This window comes from Trachypithecus francoisi, unplaced genomic scaffold (genome assembly GCF_009764315.1).
Source record: "Trachypithecus francoisi isolate TF-2019V2 unplaced genomic scaffold, Tfra_2.0 Lachesis_group1, whole genome shotgun sequence".
Classification (NCBI taxonomy): domain Eukaryota; kingdom Metazoa; phylum Chordata; class Mammalia; order Primates; family Cercopithecidae; genus Trachypithecus; species Trachypithecus francoisi.
Genome location: NW_022681454.1, coordinates 19651756 through 19676687, shown reverse-complemented (window position 1 = coordinate 19676687; position 24932 = coordinate 19651756). Strand labels below are relative to the sequence as shown.

The window sequence follows — 24932 nt, the reverse complement described above, 5'->3', positions numbered from 1 at the left end:
AGGAGGATGTAGGAGCAAACACGACAAACCAAATTGTTATAACTTACGCTCTTACTAAATATTCTCCATGATTTATGGAATTTCTATATAATGGTTTGAAAAGGCAGTATGCCACAGGAAATCTATAACTAGATTGAAGATAACTAAATATCAACTTCATAGCAATCTATCACATCGCATTCAAAACTGTACACCTCAAAAGGTGATCTAAGTAAGTAATTCTTAAGATTTGATATGGTCAGAATCAATTTGCTATTAATGATTGTGTTGCCATAGACTAGATCACGTACAGACTCACAGAAGGCATTGCATCTATTGAAGAGTAAGGTTTTCAACTAGCAGAGTTCAAAGCAGCAAAGTGCTGGAATGACCCCTAGGCAACAAACAGCTTTCTGTTTAACAACTAAGTTTACCTTACGTTATATGTTCTACTTTTTCCCCTTCTATATTTTCTTCATTAGTCCACAATGTTTTGTCACATTTTATTTTATTTTGTTATTATTTTTTTTGAGACAGTCTTGCTCTGTCGCCCAGGCTGGAGTGCAGTGGCGCGATCTAGGCTCACTGCAAGCCTTGCCTCCCGGGTTCAGGCGATTCTCCTGCCTCAGCTTCCCGAGTAGCTGGGACTACAGGCACACACTACCACACCTGACTAATATTTTTTACTTTTAGTAGAGACGGGGTTTCACCATGTTGGCCAGGATAGTGTTGATCTCCTGACTTCGTGATCTGCCCGCCTTAGCCTCTCAAAGTGCTGAGATTACAGGCGTGATCCACCGCGCCCAGTCTTTTCTTTTTTTTTTTTTTTTAAATCTTTACTATGAAGGGTGGTGGTCTGGAAGCTCTCCAGATTGTGTGTCCAAGATCTTCTTCCCCTGCTCCCAACACTGTCTTCCCCACCCACGGTATGCTAAGTATTGGGGCAGAAATGGTGAGGGAAAGACACGGTCTGCCCTTACCCAGTTTGCAGTGTAATAGGAGAATTTTACATGATTCAAATAACAAGTTAAACTGTGATAAGTGCTGTGCGGAGAAGATTCAGGGAAATAAGAGAACATTTAACAGAGAATAGGAAAGATGACATTGTAATAGTCATAGATACAAAGTAATATAAAACAGCTCTCAGTTTTGCAAACAATCCTGTATCTTAATGCCTTGTCTTTCTCTCTGTTCATTCTACGTTCTCTTCATAGGTAAGTCTCTTAAAATTTCTCTTGTCCTTTTTATCGGAGTATCAGTCATTCTCTCTTCATGATTTTGAAAATTTCTCCTTTTATGATATTCCAACAAGACCAAGCTATGCCTACCTCTTTTATAGCCTGATCGAGGAAGGACCATGGGCTTGAGAGTCCAGCAGATGTATGATTGAAGCCATTTTAGCCACTTCACAATTGAAGGTTTTTTACAAAATTTCTAAGTTTTTTGAGCCTCTGGTTTTTTTTCCAAGTTTTTTTTTTTAAACAACAAAGTTCTCAGTCTTTGAAAGATTTGAATTAAATGTCTACAGGCCTCATTAGAGAGGGAATATGACTGTAGAGAAAGATGTCTAACACATCTGTAAGATGATTAAATTAATATAGCTCCATAATAGGGTACCTATTAAATGCTGAGTTGGTCAGCTGAGAATCGAAAAAAAATCTCAGAAATATTTAAAGCATGGAAATTCAAATAAGTATGCAGAACAGGGAAATTTAATGAATTTTTAGTGTTCTAGACCCATTTTAGCCCATGCTATTAAAAATTCTATTCATTTACTTTTTCTCTTGCTGATTTTATGCTTAAAAAGTACCGGTTTGTCTACAGGGAAATAATAGGCTGTTCCTCTGGTTGTATTTATTAAACTTGGTTAACACAGCTTCATCTTTTCAGAGACAAATCTGTTCCAAATGTTTAATTTTTAAATTATTCATTTACCCAATAAATACTTATCAAGTGCCCACTGTGTGCCAAGGTACTAGATTTTTCACTGGGTATTCAGTAGTGATAAAAACAGAACTAGTTCCTGCCTTCATAGAAGGTTTACTTTAGTAGAAGAGATAGATATTTTAAAATAAACACACAATAGTATATAATTACAAAACATGATAATTAGGGACAATCAAAAGCAGATTCTAACCTATAAGCAAGAAGAGAGCGCCTGCATTGTGGTAAAATGATGAGTAGAATGAGGCCTGTTGGAGAAAACCACCAGCCTTTATCTGACCTATGTTTCTGCATTAGTTTTACTATTTTATTTAATTTCATAAATATCCCCATCACAGGTCAATGAGAAGATCAAATGTGCATAAGCCAACATTCCAATTCTGATTTTAAAGGAATATTTTCCTTCTATTGCTTAACAAACAACTGTGTTAGCAAATAGCATAAGTATGAATTTGTAGTTGGAAACAGAAAGCAGAAAAAATGAGTCATTATTTTCTACTTAGATTTATAGGCAGTTGATCACTCATATATGGCACATACATACTTTCTTTTTGTTAGAATTATATTATGAGACAGTTGTAAGAATAACGACATATCACACAGTAGGTAATCAAGTCAAAATTATTGAATGAAATATCTCATAACTTGCAATAAAGAAACTCCACCAATAGTTTATGGTAAAATTCAGATATTAAAACATATTTGAATAAAATGGGGAGAGTTTATAATTTTCAGTTCATCATAGAATAAAAACCTGCCATCTGTAAAGATATTTCCACATTTAATAATCTTAGTAATGTTCTTTGTTCTTATAAAAAATAGAAGAGTAATAAAAGAAATAAATTACTAAGCTAGTAAGTTATGCCACTATAATGAATGAAAATGGAATTATCTTGCTGAGTTGAGGATCAATATTATTTATTACCAGATGCTCTACTGATAAAGCTGATAATGTAATAATCAGGGAAGTAAAATTCACTGGCAGTTTCACATGTTTTCATCTCTCCTCATAAATTTAATTTATTGTAGCTTTACCTGATATACCACCTTCTCAATATAGGCAAAGTCCATGGGACATATTATTTACTACAACTTTAATGCAACTAAATCCCACCATTATACAAAATCTATAGAGCATACAAAGTAGAAGAAAATCACTATGATAAGAAATAAACTAGACTACCTAAGAAAACCATTTTAAGTGTTTCATATTGCTATATGAAAATGTTATGACTCCATCTTACTCTTTTCCTTTTAGCAACCTATAACAGCTTTCTGTTCCTCTTCCCTATGATCTGGATTTGACCAGTTCGCTCCTGTGTCCAGATTGATCTTGCTCCCACATATGTCTTATATAACTCTCACACTCTCGTTTCTCTCTAAACTCATTCTTTCTTTCTGACTTCCTAATGATGCCAGGTTTCTGCATCTTAGAATTAATCCAAGTTTGTCCATTACAGAGCAACAATTGTCTTTTTCAAAAAATCCTTTCTGAGCCAAACTCTTCAAACTGCGGCTTATATACTCTCTGGAATACGAATCAATACTTCTTTTCTTAACATTCTGAAAGGTGGCTTATTGACCTACCACTCTATCAGGATGGAACCTTCTAAGAACAATATGCAGGTCAAATTCCAAGACCTTCTCTCAGACCCCAGCTTGGTTAACTGGCAGTAATATTTGCCTCTGGAAATCATTTTTCCTAGAAGTCTCTTCCTCCCTTACCTATTAGAGCCCTCTGCTGTTTTAATTTAGGTTCTTGAGCTTCTCCTCTCTTACTCTCCTTTTCATTAGCCAGTTGATGGTTTCAAATATTGACTGTTTTCTATTACATTAATTACTCCAAAATTTTTGCCTCAAGTCCTTGTCTTGCTTGCTCCAAAATTATTATAGTCTGTATTATTTTAGTACTTCTAATTGTGTCACTGGTCCTTAAGTATTTCACAAATTGAGTTCACTGTCATTTTCCTTTCCAGTTTTGGTCCTGCTTCTCACTTTCTTATATACAACAATATAACCACAACCTCCCCATCACTCATACTTGAAACTCTGGCAGAGTCTGGTTTATTTTTCTTCATTACTCCTTTATCTCACCAAATGCCAAATACCATGAATTCTGCTCCTATATTTGCTATCATAGCTGTTTCCACACCACCATTCCTACTATTACTGACCAGCTCCTACTCTTCTGACATCTCCACTGGACCAAAGAAACAGCCTCTGAAGAGGCCTCCTACCTTGCATTCTCTCCTTTTGTCAAATCACTGGCACACAGCCATCAGACCAATTATTCTAGAAAATTCAGATTAAAACTCCTATGTTTAAATGCATTCCAAATAAAATCCAAGATCCTTATATCCACATGACCATTCATGAACTGACTCCAATGTATATTTACAATTTATTTCCTGGTACTATCTCACATATCAAATATCAGGCAAGCTGAATTCCTATTTGATCACATCTTGTACTTTCATTCCTACTGCCTAGCTTATCATATTGTATACATTCTGAAAGCCTTGTCCTCATCTCTGTAGTTTCATTCACTATCTATCTTTCAAGGTCTAGCTCAGTGTTATTTCTACACAAAGACTTCTATGCTTGAGTTATCATTTATGGAATGATTACTATATGCTAAGCACACATAGCTCTACGTGTGTTAATTATTTCACATCAAACTGACAACCACCCTTAGTTTTAGATGGGATATAGAGTCTCAGAGGGTAAGTAACTTGTCCATGGTCTCACAAATAGTAAATGATAGGTAAACCTGGGGTTCCAACTAAAACCTTCTGACTCTGGCTAACCATCGTACCTTGCCCTCAACTTCATGCCCTTTGTAAGACCTTGAACTTGATGTGTTCATCTCTTACTATGTTTTTCTCTGTGTACCTCATTTAATAATTTTCAATTTGAATGTCACATTTGCTAACCACTTGATGGATGATCTCTGGAAAATTCATGGTGCCGTAGGTAGTAAATGGTTATTTAATAAATGTCTGTGCCTTCATAGATGACTATATAGTTCCCTTATGAGAAAATTGAGTTATGTCATTCTGCTCTGAACTTTATCACATCTAATATCTTCTGACCAAGTGTCAAGGTCTTCAGTAATCTGTAGTTTTAAAATTAGATGGAGATATATTTTTTAGGGCATTATTTTTCATGATGCCTCAACATTATCTTGTTATTCTAATTAGGTTCAACTACAATCTTTCAAACAATGCTCACTGCCACCTCTGTTCTTTGCTGCCAATGTTTCTTTTTCAGGAATGTCTTCTATCTCTTCCCAAGTTATAACTTATTCTTCTTTCAAGGTTCAGCCCAAAAATACTTACAGATGTATTCTAGAGGTAAAATAATGTTCTATCAATTAAAATTTTGATGAGAATGATATTATTATGTGTATAGGTTATTCAATGTCAAATCTCCCCAGATTGACCTCCCAGAACCTGCAGAGGTTCATGTCTTATGCAAAGCTCTAAGAACACTATTAAACAGATGGTAGATAGTTTAAACTAATGGCAGTGGGTCCTGTGAACTAAGATTATTCTCATATAAGGTGCATTAGAGAAGTTACTTTATTATCATAATAAATTGGTTAAAATGAGCTCTTTAAAAACAACTTTTTCACATACTATGTGGATCTATTCTAAGAAGTTGTTCCTATCATTTCAACCAAAAAAATCCAAGATAATTTATTCAGTTACAATTTAGAATTGGCCTATAAAATAATAATACAATGGGCTGGGTGGTTAAGAGGGGTTTTCTTAGTGAATATTGAGGTAATGATTTTCCCTAGTGCTTACTTTTTAAGATTGTAAAAGCATTCCAATTTACATTTTATGTGACCTTGTTTGATCCACATGACATATTTGGTGAGGACATAGAAATGCATTCACCAACTGCATACAAAATATGTGTGCAATACTTTGTCATAAGAATTTAACTTTTAATGGAGGTACACACTGCTTCAAATAGGCTAAAACATGCACTATATAAAAAATCTTTACATTTGACTTTGTAATATTATCCTTTCTACACTTTGCATTGAATTATCATTTCAAACAAAACAGTGAAACTGCCTTTTAAAACATGAGCTCTCAAGGAGACAGAGCATCACCTATTGTTCCTGTGGTTTACTAACCCCAGCTTGGTCCCTTTTTATATTCCTACTGCTCCAAACTGAGAAACGGACAACCACAGATATACAGGCCCAAAGGGTGGAACCAGGTATAAATAATCCTGTTTGTCTTGTTTTTCCTAAAAATATATTCCTTTTAACTCTATCAGTGGAAGAAAAAACATCATAGCCACTTTATCATGGTATGTTTTTAAACAATCAGAGTAAGAATCAATACACTTCTGAAGGGAACATTTGTCTAAGCCAATTGATCAGATGTGCCTTTGATAAACCCAGAATTTCCCAAAGAAAATCAAAGTTTGGTTCACTGGGAAGGTGGAGAGATAAGAAAGAATTTCAGGCACATACATTTCTGTGATGGTCTCTGGAAGATTTGTGGGGATCTCAGTGAGACCTTTCCCACGACAGTCTACGATATTGTTGCTACAGGTACAGGCGGCAGGGCAGTGCAAAACGCTACAAGAAGGAGCCATAAATGACTGGTGACCTAAAAAAGAAATAAACAGGAATTATATTTTTCCTCCTGAATATCATAATTGTGAACATACAAACTTAGCTCAAGTAACAAAGCATTTCACATAAATAAATCTCTTTAAATACATGATCATAAGATGGTCCTATATTTCTAAAATATATTTTAGGAGGCATGCATTTATATATTCAGGCCAATAAAGCAAATGAGAGGAAGTAAATGAGATTCTAAAAACTGGTCATAATACTGCTAATTTTTAAAACTATTGTGAGAAAAGCTAAATTCAGTTTCAAAATCAGAATTACATTCAAAACTATTCTAATTTCCAAAAAACCCAGCAACTTCAGACTAACTTATATTCATTCCTAATAAGCTTAAATAGAGCTTGGTCTTTATCAAATTCATATGGCTTTATTTACTTTGTAATTTCTTTTAAAAATAAAACAAAACAGTAATACTTCTATCAGAAGATAATTGTTGCTCAAATTAAATAATCGTATGCCAATAAATGTGGAGAAAAATTAGATAATCCAGATTTTGATGTCTTGATAGGTTCAAAATTATCAATTTCTCTGAAATTATAATAATACTTTGTATAAAGTAATTTTATTGTTAATAAAAAATGATTCTCTTGGGGGCTTCGAGTAATTTAAAATTTTAGTATAAGTAGCTCCTTTTCTGTATGTACTTTTATCACTCAATATTTGGAACAATTTTTAAATGAGGCATTAATGGTTGAAAGGTGAGCAACAGAATATCAGCATAGTTGTACTAAATAAGCATCTGGAATTGCATGGTTTCTGGAAGACAGTGAGGACTGCCCTTTCCAATCTGCTGAGAAAGGGCCCTCGTGGTGGTAATGTGCCAGGAAAAGGCTACAAGCCAGCTGCTAATCCTATCCCTCTAAACAAGCTCTCAAACTACAAAAATATCCTCAGTCTAAAAAAGAAATGTGAACTTGCCTTCTTCCTCATCTAGAAAACAGAAAGGAAAAAGTGAAGAGAGAAAAAAGTGGTTAGTAACGAACTGTTAGTCATTTCATTATTTAATTTTTTTAAAAAGCAATCAGACATATTGAGAACATTCCATGATCGTACACAAAAATTTTGCTTAGGTTATAAAACGTGAAAAAATACATACAGAGTCTAAAAGATAACCATTTAAAAGCATCAAGTACTAGTCATGTCTCCCTACCCCGCCTTTAAAAATCTGTGAACTACTTATGATGCATTATACGTTTCTTAACATTTTGTTTTGTTGTATTTTGAACAGATACTTCTGAAGCTGAAGCAGAACCAACCCTATATATATATAAACAACATACTATGTATCACTATGTGTGTGTGTGTGCGCGCACGTGTGTGTATATGTAATCAAACCACCTCCATTGAGATCCTCGGACTCAACTACATAAACTTCGGCAAGGTTATTCTTTTTCACAGCATTTGAATCTCCAAATATAGAGATATGGCATTTCTCATACAGTTGTTATGAGGGAGGTGAAGTGAGGTAAATATATGTGAAATACTTAGGTTGGTGCTTAAGCATATTAAAAAACTCAGTAAACGTTAGCTATTGATTGATATTAGACACAGCCTATGTCTTACTTATTTATTTATTTTATTTATTTTTTGAGGCGGAGTCTCGCTCTGTCGCCCAGGCTGGAGTGCAGTGCTGTGATCTGGGCTCACTGCAAGCTCCCCCTCCTGGGTTCATGCCATTCTCCTGCCTCAGCCTCCTGAGTAGCTGGGACTACAGGCGCCCGCCACCTCACCCGGCTAGTTTTTTGTACTTTTAGTAGAGACCGGGTTTCACCGTGTTAGCCAAGATGGTCTCGATTTCCTGACTTTGTGATCTGCCCGTCTCGGCCTCCCAAAGTGCTGGGATTACAGGTGTGAGCCACCATGCCGGGCCTATTTTATATATATATACATACTTTTTTGAGATGGAGTTTCTCTGTTGTCACCCACGCTGGAGTGCACTGGTGTGATCTCAGCTAACCACAATCTCCACCTCCCAGATTCAAGTGATTCTCCTGTATCTGGGAGATACAGCCTTCCAAGGATCTGGGATTACAGGCATGCACCACCATGCCTTACTAAAATTTTTACAATTTTAGTAAGAACGGGGTTTTGCCATGTTGGCCAGGCTGGCTTGGAACTCCTGACCTCTGGTGATCCGTTGGCCTCTGCCTCCCAAAATGCTGGGATTACACGCGTGGGCCATGGTGCCTGACCCTATGTTTTATTTTTGATTTCAGATTTTTGTTATTAAAGCTGGTCATTTAATATTTGTTTTAAGTAAAACTGAACCATTAGTATACATGTATGCATGGAAAGTATTTTGTTACTTTGCAACTATGGCTGAATTGCTCTTTGAATTTCATAGCAGGGATCTAGGATTAGCTAATCATGTTTGTTTTCAATTGTTAACATAAAAGTAGCTATAAATCATTACGTAATGGGAAAATAAAAAATTACAAGTAGAGCCATCATTTAGCGATTTTCCACATTTCCCCTGGAGTGGAAACTGAAAAGTGTTTTAGCATAATCTAGATACAAGTAACCAGTACTTGTCAACTGATATAGTAAGGTCTCAGAACATATTTTCACTGGAAAAGAGGATCTCGGTAGAGTGATTAGTGCACAATTGCACATTAGTGAGCAACACCGAAACCTTTGAGGCATGCAGCCCTCACATTCTGTTATGTAATGGGATACAATAAACACAATAACATCATTCTTCTTTCTCCCTTACCACTGCAGACAAATTCTCGTTTTTGAACCTCAGCTACATTATGGCCTCTCAGGTGGGAGGGGCCCATACACTGAGTGTACAGACCAACCCGGGGCCTTTGGCGAAGCCAGTCGGAGAGCCAGGCCAGGTGGCAGTCACAATACAGGTTGTTTGAATGGAGTCGACTAAATGAGAAGAAAAGGAAGTGTAAAGCAAGAAAACAGAAGGTTGTCATTTCATTAATAATATATACCTTTATTTCTTAACATAGAAGTAAAGCTAAGCAGATTCCAATATAATTATTTTTCCTAAAAATTAAACTGATGTACAATCACAGAATCAAGTCTCTCTTCATTTAGTCTGAACTGAGCAATTTATAGAAGCTTGAATATGTCCATAAAATTATGTTTTAAATGAACATATTTCACTTATGTTCATTTAAAAGAGGAAAGAGAAAAAAATAAGTCCAATGCAAATTGCTCCACAGTTCCAACATCCTGAGAGCCAATAGGGGTGGGGTGGGAGAGTGGGGAGACTGGGCGAGGGGCAAGTTAGTAAAAGTTGTGGCTCCCAGTTTGAAATATCAATAAGTCCTGCCATTATGAGTCTCTATAGAAACCGCTTGTAAAACCTTTTCAGCAGGTCACTTGCATTTTTTGCTGAACAAGACAGAATAATAATTCAATACAAAACACTTTTTTCACATCCTTATTCTGATTTCCTTCTTTTGTTGTTTAATCACAGAAAAGGGATTAGCTCCTTTGGCTCCTGGAGACCTATCCTCAAAGAGCAGCGACTGAAATTAAAAGGCACAAATGGCTGGGAGTGAAGGAATTAAGTGAGTCGCTCTGTGTTGGCAGGATCCACACAAGATCATGGATTGCTTCCAAGTGGCAAATTGCACTTCTCCATTAATAAAATATCAGACAAATGTATCCACTAAATTAGGTAAATGACTTCAAACTGGCTTTTATGTTTTCTCAAACTAAAGAAAAGGACATCCAAAGCTATAAATCAAAGCACTATTCCCAGAACCATCTATGACACAGTAATACCATTTTAGTCCTTTTAAGCTGATGTGTTCAATTCTAACCCAATAACAGTAATGGATATTAAAACATGGAACTCAGTCCAGAAAGATAATTAGACCATAAAAATGGAATTTTTAAGTAGCAATGATACTATAGAATAATGACCCAACCAAAGCAAAGGAATTTAAAGTTAAATGACTGCTTTGCATTCTCCTTGAGCTTGTAGATAAGGAACACAATTCTTTGCTTCGAAACTAGAAGGCGTACCACAAAACAAAAAGCTACATTTTGGGAAAGATGGGTGACCTCTGGCTCGGTTTGCTTGGAAGCTGAAGTTCTGTCCTTTGGAAGCCACAGAGGTACATTCCATATCCTTGTACTCTAAATATTTCCATCTAAACCAAGCATATTACAAAAATTCCAATTAGGTGTGCACAAACTTGAAACGAGAAAAGAATGTAAAAATTGAAAAACCTGATTAGTAAGACAGACTCATGAATTTCTACAAGAAAATAAGGGACACTGTCAAAAAAATTCAGATGAATGTTTTTACAATTTCGTTGGCTTTGTTTTTGCAAAGATTGAAAGCTTGATCAATTTCTTTTTTTAAAAAAAATGCCTGAAGTTAATGGGAAATTATAGTTTTGAGTGAATTGGGCTGTTAATTCAGTCAGATTAGTCTCATTCTGATAGCCCCAAGAATACAGAATTTAACTATGTCTGTATACTTGTAGAATTCCTTTATTTGCTAAATAATATTCCAAGGAAATTATAATGATGTGTTATTACATACAGAGTTAGATTTCAGTAAGAAAAAAATGACATTAAAATTGGTATTGGCTAGTTCATTAAAAAGCTGGTAATTCAAAATTTTTATTAAGAAAATTAATGTTTTCCAGTTACAAGCTATCAGAAAGTGAGAAGTATTTTGAAAATCTAATCAAAATATATTTATCCAACTTAAAAACACTTTTTTTTTCCCAAGAAGTCTGATGCTTTGGTTTTGTTTCCAATAATGTCCTACATGTTATATGTAATATACTTTTTTTAGGTCAAGGTGATTCTGAAATTCAGTTCAAATGAGATTTACCTCTGAAATTCTATAACTTAAAGTCCACCCTGGGCTTTAAGGATTTTAAAACCTACCCTAGGCTTTAAGGATTACTTTTTCTTCAAGAGAAAAGAAATAGCTATAGTCAATACTTTATTAGACCAAAAATATCTTAATGTCCATCTGTAACCCCAAAAAAGATACTTTTAAATATAAATGCGGACACAACCTTAATTATAGAAGCACTAGAGGGTGATGCTATAATTTCACGTTATAAAGAATGTTGGAGAACCAGTTTAGCTTTATTAGGTCTGCTTGCAGTACAGCAATAAAATAATAAAGATTTCCCATTTATCATTTCTGACAGCCAATCAAGGAGTCTTCCATTTCTTAATGAAATGTGACCTCCACAATAGCTCAAAGTAAATGTTGTTTTTTTTTTAACTCCAAAGTTCCCATAATGCATATCATTTAAAAGAAATCTTTCCAGTTTCCAGAATAATAGCTCATTCCCACAAATATCATATCTAGTCTTTTCCCAAGTTGGGTTTTCCTTGTCTACCTTGTAAGCCAGTGGTCCCATCCTTTGCTTACTGAACATGTTATTTAAGGGGAAGCTTTAATTGGTTAATATGACCTTTACATATATTGTGACTACTTACAAAGTCCTAAGTTTAGGCATATGGTTGAAACTTGCCACAGAAAGTCTAGTAATGTTGTTATTGTTGAGAGTGCTGTAGAATTAAAAAGAAAAGTTAGAATTTTTAGATACAAAATTGACTGATCATTTTATATACTAACATAGAGAAAATGTCTTGTACCATGCTTATGCAGGACAGCTACCTGGTAGAGAGGACATAGAGAATACACTACTCTATAGACAAGTTGATAAATAATTTTCATAATTTAACATGTTACTGTACATTTTGTTTTATTCAACATTTACCACAAATTTATGGCCCCATTCATAGCATGTTTGACTATTCACATTCTACTTTATGTACCTTGTGCATGCATGTCTATTTATGATATTGGTTAAGAAATAAACACGGGATAGTTACAGTTGGAAAATATGCCCAATTACATTTCCGTAGAGTGGCATTATGTGTAATTAGTGTCCATGAGTCAATAAGCGTATTTGAATTAATATTCTCTTCTGAATTCTCATAGCAACAATACAGAATCATTCCTGTCAGGCCTTGGAACAGAGTCCTGATAACTATTATTTACCACAGACATCAGCCACTGCTGTAATTTGAGTGGAGAGAGCTATATCTATATCTGGTACTTGTATCATGTGGGGATGAAGTAACTTGCTGTAGCACCGTGTTAAAAGATTAATCCATTCTAATGGTTTTTAGTTGCAGTAGCATATATTGGCCTTTGTTTACTCCTGTGTGGCAGCAATCATGGTTTCTTGTGGTAGCAGATTCAGGAATATGTGTGATGAAGAGAGTTACGGTGAAAATAAATATCATCCTTACTTTTCCCACAGTGCAACATTATTAGTTTTTTTATTATTATTATTATTGATTACTTCTACTTCTACTACTACTCATTCATTCATCAAATATTTCCTGAATGGCTATTATCTTATGGTAACATGGAGTATTATAAAAATAAATCAGACATAAATCCTGTCCTAAAATAGCATACAGTCCAGCTGGGGAGATGAATTGGACAAATTACAAAAACTAGTAAGGCTAAGACATGAGCTTTCTTCACCCTTCAGAAAAATCTGGTTGTGATAAGAAAGTGGTAGAAGTTATCCTAGGGGTATACAAGTAAAGTGTGGACATGGAAAGCAATTCTAAGACTGGGAGAGACTGAAGGTACACATTGAGGTGGTGACTAAAGAAGGCAAGTTCCTCTGAAGGAGGCAGGAGGAAGCATCAATGGTCCTGGTGGATGAAGTTGATACTGGACAAGGGTTTGAATTAGAGGTTGCAAGTTCACTGTAGGGCCTGAGCAGAGAACAGAAATGAGAGAAGCAGGACGCGTGCAAAAATATACAATGATGGGCAAGAAAGATGGAAGAAAGCAGACAGTTGGGGACGGTGAAGAATATGGTAAGCTAGCAATGATAGTCTCTCTTGTGGCAGATAATGTCCAGTTCCAATGGACTATTGACCTGCTGTAAGGGAGGGATGTCAAACAATCAGATTTTCAAAGGGAAGTTAGAAATAAACATTTTTAGATCTTTCTAATGTTTAGTGGCAACTAATTAAAATATTTCAAACAGTCTGTAGACCACTTATGTTTGAGCTACACAAAATACATTTTTGAGGCCACTTTTGGCCAGTTGGTGGCTCTGGTTATCAATGGTGCATTCAGAAGTCAAGGGAATGACAAAAACTTTTTGGTAAAACATGGCATGTCAGCTACAGACCTAGATCATGCATGGACCCTCTTTACTTCCTTGTTTTGCAGTGTATTGAATTATATAAGAACTATCCTAAGTGATTTGAATTAAGTCACAAAAACTAAACCACTTTATGGGGAACCTACAGAGCATTGGATTTGTTGGCCCAGTTTATCTAAAAGCTTTTAGCATTTTCCTATGTGCAGGTGAAATGAGATGTCTTTTTCAAATGCCAGTAAAATACATCCTGATGTTTGAACGCAAAGGTTAAACTTCTCAATGGGATTTGCTTTCAGATGATCCCTTTTCCCATCTTCAAAATTTATGCTGAATTAATATGGCTAAAATCTTTATAGTATATAGCATTCTGAAATATGACTTTGGGAATAAATTGTTTTAAGTACTTCACACGGAGAAGACATGCATTAATTTTGAACTATAGTTTCTTCTATCTCCATGCAAAGGAAAATTTTCATTGAATGCCAAAGACTTCAGTTATCAATTTGAAATCTTTTCTCAGAATGTTAGTTCACATAATGCAACTAAAGTAAGACATTATCTTAGTATTTTATTCAGTACTGATGCTGGAAACAAGTACTGATACTGATACCCAATGACTGAAAAATATGCAGAACCAACAAAATTATTTTTAAAATTAATAATAAATATAAGTGTTAAGTATGATTACTTGTATATGTTACCGCTATGGTCAACTTCTATTCTGAAATAATGGAAACTTATATAATGTACTTCTTTAGTTGTGAATATTTTCTCCCATGTGTAAGTCTATTTCTGTCCTCAACTTCAAGATTTTCTTTGTAATGAGTAAATATTCTAATACAAAAGACATCTTTATGTATAAATATTAGCCTGTATAATCATGAAGCACCTCTCACACTTATATCTTGATTTAGTCATTCCCTTACCACCATGCATATCACTTGGCAGAGAGTTTGGTATTTAGTGGATATGAATCACTATGATTAAATTAAATTAAATTATGTCCATTCTGTGAAAAAGAAAAACAAACACATAAAAGCAGCAATTCAAGGGATATATATCATTTCTGAGTCCAGTGTCCAAAGAAAGGGAAAATACTGATCGAGATTTAATTTCCAATGTTATTTTTGAGATGGTATCTAAATATTAAGAATATAAGCAGTTACTTCTAAATCCTACAAATCAGAATCTGAGAATAAACCAGTTCTCCATGAATGTGCAAGTGTTAAACTGCTTCCTTGCTTTCATCTACCTTAGATTTTCACTTGACTTCTTGGACTGTATTCACTCTTTGTACACTCATATATATCCTAATTTAATACACTTTCATCAATGACTGAGGGCGATTACCTCATTTTCTCCCATCTAGCTTCAGTATAGTCATACATTCACAAATGGTTCAAGGAATTAAAATTTAAAAAAATCTAAAACCCTTGGAATCTGAAATTTAAGGCAATGTGTATGTTAATGTTCCTTCATTATTTCCACATAAGCCAGTACATCTGAAAGAGTCACAAATGGTAAAAATAAGCAAAACAGACAAGTCATCTTTCTAGAACCCTTCTTAATGCAAACTCTCTTAAGCTCTTGACTAAACATTTATAATAGGTAAACTTTTGTTGTATTTCACAATTGATTTGGGCTTCATAAATTCTCGTCTTTTCAGTGGTCCAATTTTGGCTCATTTATCAACTGATTTTTCTAGGGGTTGTTTAAAGTAGGAGGATTAAAAAAAACATTTAAAGTAATGTCTGCTCAACTTTATAAAATTTTAATATAAAATATTTCAATCTTTTAAATTTACATTGTCTTCTATCATATGCTAATTTTTATTATTTCTTCAACAAATAAACTCTGACCAATATATACTTCTTTAAGATGTATATATTAAGGTCCTCAAAAGAGTTTCCAAGATTTTGGATTTCTATTTTAATTTCATGAACCATAAAACATCACCCTTTGGTGTGTTTCTTCATTTTTGCTAAAGTCACTTTTTAGATATTTTGATTAATCATGATAATCAAAATGTATGAGATGACTGTGTTTTCATAAACATACTGCCTCTGACAACAAAGATATTAGTTTATAGAGAATAAGCAAATGTAGTTAATGTACTTGTGGGTAAAAGATTTCAGTGCCAGGCCGGGCGCGGTGGCTCAAGCCTGTAATCCCAGCACTTTGGGAGGCCGAGACGGGCAGATCACGAGGTCAGGAGATCGAGACCATCCTGGCTAATACGGTGAAACCCCGTCTCTACTAAAAAAATACAAAAAACTAGCCGGGCGACGAGGCGGGCGCCTGTAGTCCCAGCTACTCGGGAGGCTGAGACAGGAGAATGGTGTGAACCCGGGAGGCAGAGATTGCAGTGAGCTGAGAGCCGGCCACTGCACTCCAGCCTGGGCGGCAGAGCAAGACTCCGTCTCAAAAAAAAAAAAAAAAAAAAAAAAAAAGATTTCAGTGCCTAGCATAGTGTTCATTCCACCTTATAAAATATACACAGTAGATATTCAATACATTTATGTGTATATATACATATATTGAATAAATACACTGAATAACTACATATTTAAAAATAATTTAAGTTTTTTGAAAACTTAATAACAAGGTAGTTCACGGGATTCAATTCATCCAAGATAGTCAGCAAACTTTGCATAAAATGATTGGTATCATTCATATTTCTAGTTAGGAATATTGGTTTAATAATACATTTTTTGCTTGATCAGCTCTGTCTGATTAACTCTTGTGGTAGTCTCTTCATCTATGAATTTTAGTGACACTGACTATGGTTTTGCCATGAGACCACTACTATGAAATCATTCTAATTATTCTGACTCTGAGATACCATCAGTGAGCTTTGTATATTAAAAGTGGTTCTGGTAAACAATTTAAATAGTGGTCTTAAAGCTAAAATGTATATGATAAGCATTTTGAATATTTTTCTGATAGAAACTTAGACCATTATCAATAGAAACAAAGGTGGCCTCTCCTGTAGTTAGAGAGTAGTCTATATTTTTATATTTCACATTTTATCCCAATCAATTCATTCATACATACATATCTTTTAAAATAATAACTCATTACACTAAACAGCTGGAAATTCTATTTTCTTGCAATTAAAACCGAAATTGTATAAAAATACTGATAAAATAAGCCATTCTAGCTGAAAGATTAATTTGTTTTCAGAATTATATTCCATTCCTGAAACCAGATTTATAAAGTAATGAATCCATTTTTTGTTGGGAAGAGGAAGGATTTTATGATTTCTCGATAACTTTTAACAAATTGACTAAAAACACACTCACATTTAATTCAATTTTAGATTTCTGACTAAATTTGTCAAGGATGAAATAAGGCAGAGAAAAATATTTTAATTTGTGGAGGAATTGTAAGTGTATTTAAAAAGCTACAAATGTGGATTTTGGCTGAAAAAATTCAAAAAATGTATAGGCGGCATACGATGCTTTAGTAACTATAGTTTTCCTTAAAATTTGTAATTTCATTACCATTAATAAGTCATTGATCAATAGAGGTTACTTAGTTGTCTCTAACCAATTTTGTCAGTCATGTCTACCCAGCGAGGAAAGAAGGAGGTTGCCCATTATAATTCAAGTCTGCATGTTGTACATTACAAAGTCAGTAGTGAAGACTTGAAAATGGATCTAATGGGTGGCTTATTAACCTTAGGAAGCAGATTTCAAAGTATTCTTACAAAAATAATGTTAAATCACCTGGTTAAAAATTTTATTTTTTTAATGAGAAACTGTGTTTCCATTGCCTAACAACGACAAATTATTCCAAGATATCAGCTACTAAGAGGGTTTTTAATGTTATTTTTCCTATAAAGTTGATTTTATCTCAATATTTAGCAGTGACAAATTCTATGAATCTTATAAAAATATTTATAAGAAGAACATCTGAGTGACCTTAGACAATTTTACCTAACATACAGATATGGTATGCAAGGTTTTGCACACACCCATTTAGACTCTTCTCTGTATTCACCATGAATTATTTAAGGTATCTCTTGAGAGACTATTTTGACAACAAGGTTTTAAGCTAGCAGATAAGCTTCCACATTTGTCCTGTTCAGACACAAAGCCCCCATTAAAAGAGTAAGAGAAATAGCAGTACTTACAGCACTTCCAGGTCCCGGAGAGCCCTGAATGCCCCATCTTCAATACAGCTGATCTGGTTGTAATCCAGTTGCCTGTTAAATAGATTAGGAGAATCTATGTAGAAGGGATGGACAGTAGCTGGGGTAGGTGATGGGAAGTTTCCTGAAGGGTCTATGATACCCTGGACACACTCACTGAAGTGCCCTCACAAACACACTCATCTGCTTACGAATGTCATAAGCCATTCTAGCCTCTATGCCGCCACTGAAATCTCTTTTTGTTCTGAACTGTCTGTGCAAATAGCAGCCCTTGGAAAGCTCCAGTAAATAATAACTGCACCTTATATTAAATGCCATAGGAATGCAATTTCATTACATCAAGAAAAGCTATCCATTAAGAGCTTTCAGCGTCATCTTGCTGAAACAATTTCATTAAGGTAAAGGACTGTAAATCACTTAATGTCACATGCACCCCCTCAGTGACCTAACAGAATCCATTTATCAGAGAAGCCCAGCTGCATGTTAATTTCACTATCCTTGGCATGAAAGAGCAACACTACTTTTAGGTTTCCTTCTTTTAAAAGCAGTTTTCCTTCAAGAACTCCAAATCGAGAAAGGGAACTGCTGTCCCATATAGCTTGCTCTTATTCCCAACCAGAAATACACTTTAGAAAGCTAGTAATTGTTCTATATTAAATATCACTATTCTAGTAATTCACATTCTTTATCATTATATGTAAATGCTCTGCATTGTAAATACAGCATACTTTTGAATTCAGGAACTTCCAGAATTATATCGCTCTCCAGAAGATAGGTTTTAAAGTATTAAATAACAATTTTGCTTTTTAAAATGATGCTAATTTTGGTTAAAGCCACTAAGGAACATATACTACAGGCACACCATAGAAAGACTACATGTTTCTATGGTAAAAAGCCTAAAAGCTGTATCAGCTAAATTCTAAATAATGCATAATTGAAGTAAATGAATCTTCCTCAATATCTTAAGCACTTGTTAAAATTCATAGTACAAAAAAAGAATGCTCCAAACTTGGTTATGTCTGCTTTTCCTGTGGCTTGTTGTGGAATTAAAATTTCCTTGTTCATATTGAGCCTTCTACTTGGTTGAAATTAACAGTGAAGTACTATATTGTATCTGTACTACAACCCAAACAAGCAGTTGTTGTTTAAATATAGTAGCTTGAATGTTAGAGATGTTATTGTTTCAGTTAAAAAAGTATTTTAATGTTTCACTTGAGATAGAAACAAAATGTTTCACGGAAGAGGCGAGTTTTCAGCTCTGCAGGCACCGGGTGAGAGAATGTGGATGAATAGGAGTAAGATTATGATCATAACACAAACGTATCCTGTCCTTGTTTCAAGTTCAGCATTCACTGAAAGGGCTAATTCATATTTGAGGTCTGTTCGTAAAGAACTGTTTGAACATTTCTATAAAATAGTGGTTTCTCTCACAAGACTACTGAATAAAGGTGCAATGATTTAATCCAGTGACTTTCAGAGGGGCCTCTTCAACTTCCTCACTTTAGAAATTTTGTATATAGACAATGTCTCATGAAATATACATCTCATTTGTGAGAAGACCTCTAGGGGACACAATCATACACAAGGCTACCTTGATGTCATGCAAATGGTACAATTTAGGACATGCAATATTAACAAAGGTGCACCCCAAGGAGGATACAATTTTATTGCTTGTATAAGCCTTAGTTTATAAAACTTAAGGTTTTCCCCAAATCATAGCTAACATCCATGCTACTACAATAGCCTAAATCATTTCTACTTACTAAGACGTAATGCAGAAGTATTTTATTTTCTAAGAAGACATTTAAAGTCTCATGATGTAATATGGCTGCTGTGGTTCCAAGAAAACACTTACATTCTTGAGCACTTTTGATTTTTACAGATTAAATTCATTTAACAATTAAGTTAATAGCCTTTTTATTTTAAAGTGCTATATATATATATATATATATATATATATACACACACACACTACTATTCTCTAACCTCTTGAACAATTTATCAAAGCCATTTAAATTAGTACAATGGCATAAAGTGTTACTCCTGACACACTACAAAAGAGAAATTGTTTCCAGACAAATTGGCAAAATCTTTTAATGCTATCAAATTTGCCTAATGCAGTCTCCAGGTTAATCTGTAAAAGGGTGAGCTGTATGTTTGCCCATATCTTATTATCCTTAGCTGTCAATGTATAAATCAATGCTGACACAGCTTCTTCTAAATCATGCACACGATACACAAAGGGGAACCTCCAGCATGCCAGAAAGCACTCAAGCAAACCTTGTCCTACAAGGACTGGAAGGCCGACAGCTTTCCTTACAGGAGCAGAAGTTGAGATGCTGCTGGAAACTTTGGTAATTTCACTGTTCTTTAACATTGCTCATGGTTACACGCTTCTTCATATTCTTAACAGAAATCTAAGCCCTTATTGGTGCTAAAACACTAAGAATATTTGGTTTCCATAGGACTGATGTTTTCTTTAAAAGTTCTCTGAATACTGTTTTATCTGAGTCCACATATTTGCTGAACATGAAGGTATTTCATGAAGTTACTCATATGAAAGGACAATCCAAGTTAAACAAGTGAATAATTCTTACATTAATCTGTCACTTTCGTGATATTCAAAGGAAAGTTTACACAAAGTGTTGTGCTCCTATGACTGCTCATGAGAAAATCTCTCCCAACAGACTTTCATTTGTCTGTATGTGGTTCAAGATAAACAGTGTCAAAACTACACAACAATGTAATTTATTTCAGGGTTTCTGGACTACTTAGCCGCACTCTTTGTTTTGCCCTGCTCACTCCCTTCTCCACTACCTTTCAAGCCCTGCCTACTTCTGGCTTCTGTAAACAGGAAAGGATCTGTTCTCTACCATACTTTTAGTGACAGGCTGGCCTTCTTTAGATGTGATTTCCAATTGTGCCATTAAATTATTCTGAATTAAGAAAATAGCAAGGAGACTTTTTCACTTCTCCAAAAGAATTATGCTTCAACTATTCACTAAGACATAGCGTAAATTTGCAGATCATTAAAGAGATTTGGATGTTAAGGGCAGAATTGTCATAAGTGGTTTTTTTCAGACCTTTGACTGACCTAACTTAGCACATACTTTTGTGTCTTCTTCTCCCTTATTTCCTGACTCCAATCTTCTCTTTGGCTTCTATTCAAATTCCAAATTGCCTTTCTATGTGATCCTTTGCTGTCCAAGTGTGTACATTTGTGTTTTGAAGAACTGCTTTAATCTTATGGAAATGATGGGGTTAAGAAGAATAATATTCATGATCTTGGCCAGGTGCAGTGGCTCATGCCTGCAATCCCAGCACTATAGGAGGCTGAGGCGGGTGGATCACCCGAGGTCAGGATTTCGTGACCAGCCTGGCCAACATGGTGAACCCCATTTCTATTAAAAATACAAAAATTAGCCAGGCGTGGTGGTGGGCACTTGTAATCCCAGCTACTCAGGAGGAGGCAGGAGAATCGCTTGAACCCAGGAAGTGGAGGTTGTAGTGACCCAAAATCGCACCTTGTGACATTGCACTCCCACCTGGGCAACAAGAGCAAAACTCCATGTCTTAAAAAGAAAAAAAAAAGAATATTCATGATCTCTCAGTATTAACATTATTTGATTTTTTTTTTTGATGGCAGGACGTATATCTTTGATGCCCTAGAATAACTCTAGATAGTCCATTTTGATTTTTTACCAGCACTGGTAAATTTAGTCTTACATAATGCAGTGTGTCGATGGACTCCATACATTAAGAGATACCACTCTCTGCCTCATGCGCAAAAAGTTCTGAAGCTCATCTGATTTTCTTTAATACTAAAAATAATTTCTCCTAGTTTCAAATTCTGATTTATTCTGGGTATGGGGGACAATATACAATCTTGCTAAATATAAGTTTTAAAAATAGGTATATTAAATGACAAAATGGTTAAACATTTGCTTACTTGGCATCCTGAAACAGTTAGAGATGCTAGTCCATCAATTAGGTTTTCTTAAAGAATTTCCTGTTTTATTCTTTTAAAATATGGATATCATATTGCATTTGAATTACATATACAACACTTAGATTAATAACATATACAAAACTGCAATAATTTCAATCAGTGTGTTCCTACCCATAGCAAATTCATGTTTTACTGCAGCATCCAAGTTATAAGTTCTCATAACTAATAGATTTTTTGGTAAGAATTAGACGACACATAAAATGTACTTAACTGTAACAATGTAGAACATAGCAATCTTTAATAATTTCTAAGCCAATCAGGATCTCTCAATGTCTTAACAAAATTATTATAACTATGCTCCAATTTTGTATTGTTTTGTTTCATTTAAGGTGCTAGAAGTAGTTTACTTCATGTTCACATTATTATTGTAAGACAGAAAACTCCAAAACTGTAGTTGACTTAAGACACATCAAAATGGCTAAAATCAATATGAAGGAATAACAATTTTTCACTATTGTCAAGAAATCAAATAAAACATATAAACCACATGGGAGAAAAAGAATAAAAAAGCTCTACATATATGAACGTGGTCTCTTCTCCCTCTTCCCATATATGTATAAACTTCAAGTCAATACAAATGTCTATATATACCAATATTTATGCCAATCATGGCTCTTAAAGAGTAGCCCCAGATACAAATTTTGATAGAGTATAAGAAAAATAAAAATGGATCCATATACATGTACATCCTTGACATAAGTTTCAGCAACTATATCCTTTACCTCTGCATAAAAGCAGATCAGTATTAACTTGAAAACTGGTAAAGAAAGCAATTAAGGTAAGGACCATGCTGAGGACCCCAAAGTAATTTACATTATGTGAGAATTTAATCCTTTTTAATCTTTCAGGCAACAATTTGCTATTCTCATAGGAATAAAGAATCTCAGTTTTTATAGGAATAGCCTATGGTATAAAGTTATGTAAGTTTGTCAATTTGGGGGGAAGAAGCAACAGAGAGCAGTTGTAGAGATGGGGGCAGGGATCCCGTTTTAACATGAATTGAGGGAAGGACAACTAAACTGGCATTAAGTCCTAGGAATTGTAAGTAAACTAATCAAAAGTGGTAGAAACTGAACATGATAATAATAATTGCTAACATTTAATGAATTCATAGCGTATGGCAGGGTCTGTAGATACGTCATCTCATTATTCCTCATGATAACTTGGGAAGGAGAAATTAGCATCATCTGGATTTTGAGACTGTGAGGCTCACCGAAGTTCAATAAGTTATATATGGTAGATAGCAAATAGTCTGTGAAGTCTTCATTGGAATGTAGATGTATGTGTTACCAGAACTCCCTCTCAATACATAGTGGGTCAGGAAAAAGACTCAGGAGCTTTTTGTTCTCTAAATGGAGGTTTCAGCTAAATCAGTGATGACTATGGAAGAGACCAGCAGAGGAAAAGTACTATAGAATGTCAGAAAAGACAGAGATTATTCTAGGCTGATGTAGTCATGAAATAAAGGGGGGAAAACCCCAAAAACCTCAGATCCTTAAAAAATGGATACAATCTAATTAGACAGAAAATAAAGTGGGTATTTCCTATGGAGGTAATGGGTCTATCAAAGAATAGTTGTGAGTAGAGGCACTACAATGTTCACAGTAAATATCTGCAATAGAGAGGCCATTCTGGCTTGAGCAAAGAGCTTCTGTACAGATTGAAGGGAAGAAGGGGCTAGGAGCCTGGGTCAAAGTCAGAATATTAGGACCAGTCAGAATGCCTAAAGAGACTGGATGTTACAGCATTTAATAATCATCTCTGCTCTTTCACGAAAGAGTCTGTAATTCCCATAGATACTGTAGAACTAGGCAACATTCTGCCTAGTTCTAGAGCTCCTGTATCTAGGATACTATAGATACTACAGAACTGGCAACATTCTGCCCTATTCCCAGGGTTTTGTCATAGTGTCTATAACAAAGGCACTTTAAAACAACTTTTTAAATAAACCGAATACTTTTAAACCATGTAGTAATGGGATAATAAACAATACTTTATGAAAAAAATATGGCAACTTTGTTAAAATTATCTAATGAGAATATAAACTAGAGGTCATAATTCAATTAGCAGGCTATTACATAAGTTCAGGGGTCACAAAGTGTGCTGTTCAGTGTTAAAGGTGCAAAAAATCAAAGGTCCGTTCTGTCTTATGAGATGATATAGCAGCCATGGCACGATTATGCCAATTCATATTTTGTAAATATGTGAATTGGATTCTCAATTACTGAATCAGACTGTCTTGTCTTTTGTGTTACTTTGTTTTGTTCTAGAAAGGATTTATGAAGAAATATTGTTAGATTACATTTTTACATGACAAAATGCATTATTGAAGAAAAACTGCTGAAAGCACTCTGAAGACAAAGCAAAACGCAAACATGGAGAGGTTATTGGTAGCAAACTTCATCATAGTTGTTGGGGATTATCACAATTCATTGTCCTTTCAGAGGGAGTGCAACCAGGCAAAATACAGGACCATGGACAGTTCTCATAGTACTGATGGGGACTTCTGCTGAGCTACTAATTTTTCTTTTATATGTGAATGCCTGAGACAACCCCTTTTTATTTAGGTACATAGGAAATGAAGGTAAGTTTCATTTCAGAAAGGCAATAAAAGACCTTACCTTCATTTACTATCTATCTAAGTAAAAAGCCCTCCCTACAGGTTTGTCCAGAAGGTTCTATACCACACTGAAGACCTATTTAAGAGTAAGGATAGCAATCCCTATGGATGAGAAACCAACCTACCATTTACAGTCTCTTCAGCTTCAGGTTTACTGAAAATACTCTAGGAAGGAGCTAGGGGCATGGACATTTACAGTTTCAATCTGATACCAACGGATTTGAAATAAAATCCAACGAATTAAACAGAAAAACTAACAGATTAAAGAAGACACTTTGCAATTATGACTTAACTTACATGACAAACCTAATGAGGTCTTGCCTTTGCCTGGCAAAATTTACATACCCTCTTTTCTCTGTTTGTTACATGCTGATTCTATATCAAGTGAGCAACCCTTGCTCTCTCATCATTAGGAATTATGTAGATGACAG

At 34.8% G+C, this 24932-nt stretch overlaps 1 protein-coding gene across 2 annotated transcripts in view; it reads right to left on the bottom strand.

Moving 5' to 3' along the window:
- Positions 1–24932, bottom strand: part of SLIT2 (slit guidance ligand 2) — a 374488-nt gene that overhangs the window by 121118 nt on the left and 228438 nt on the right. For both annotated transcript variants that reach the window (XM_033213874.1, XM_033213875.1), the window contains exons 6-9: positions 17855–17926; positions 12020–12091; positions 9297–9460; positions 6416–6554 (exon numbers count right to left, since the gene is read on the bottom strand). In XM_033213874.1, coding sequence (XP_033069765.1) covers positions 6416–6554; positions 9297–9460; positions 12020–12091; positions 17855–17926 — 447 coding nt within the window. The remainder of the gene's footprint in view (positions 1–6415; positions 6555–9296; positions 9461–12019; positions 12092–17854; positions 17927–24932) is intronic.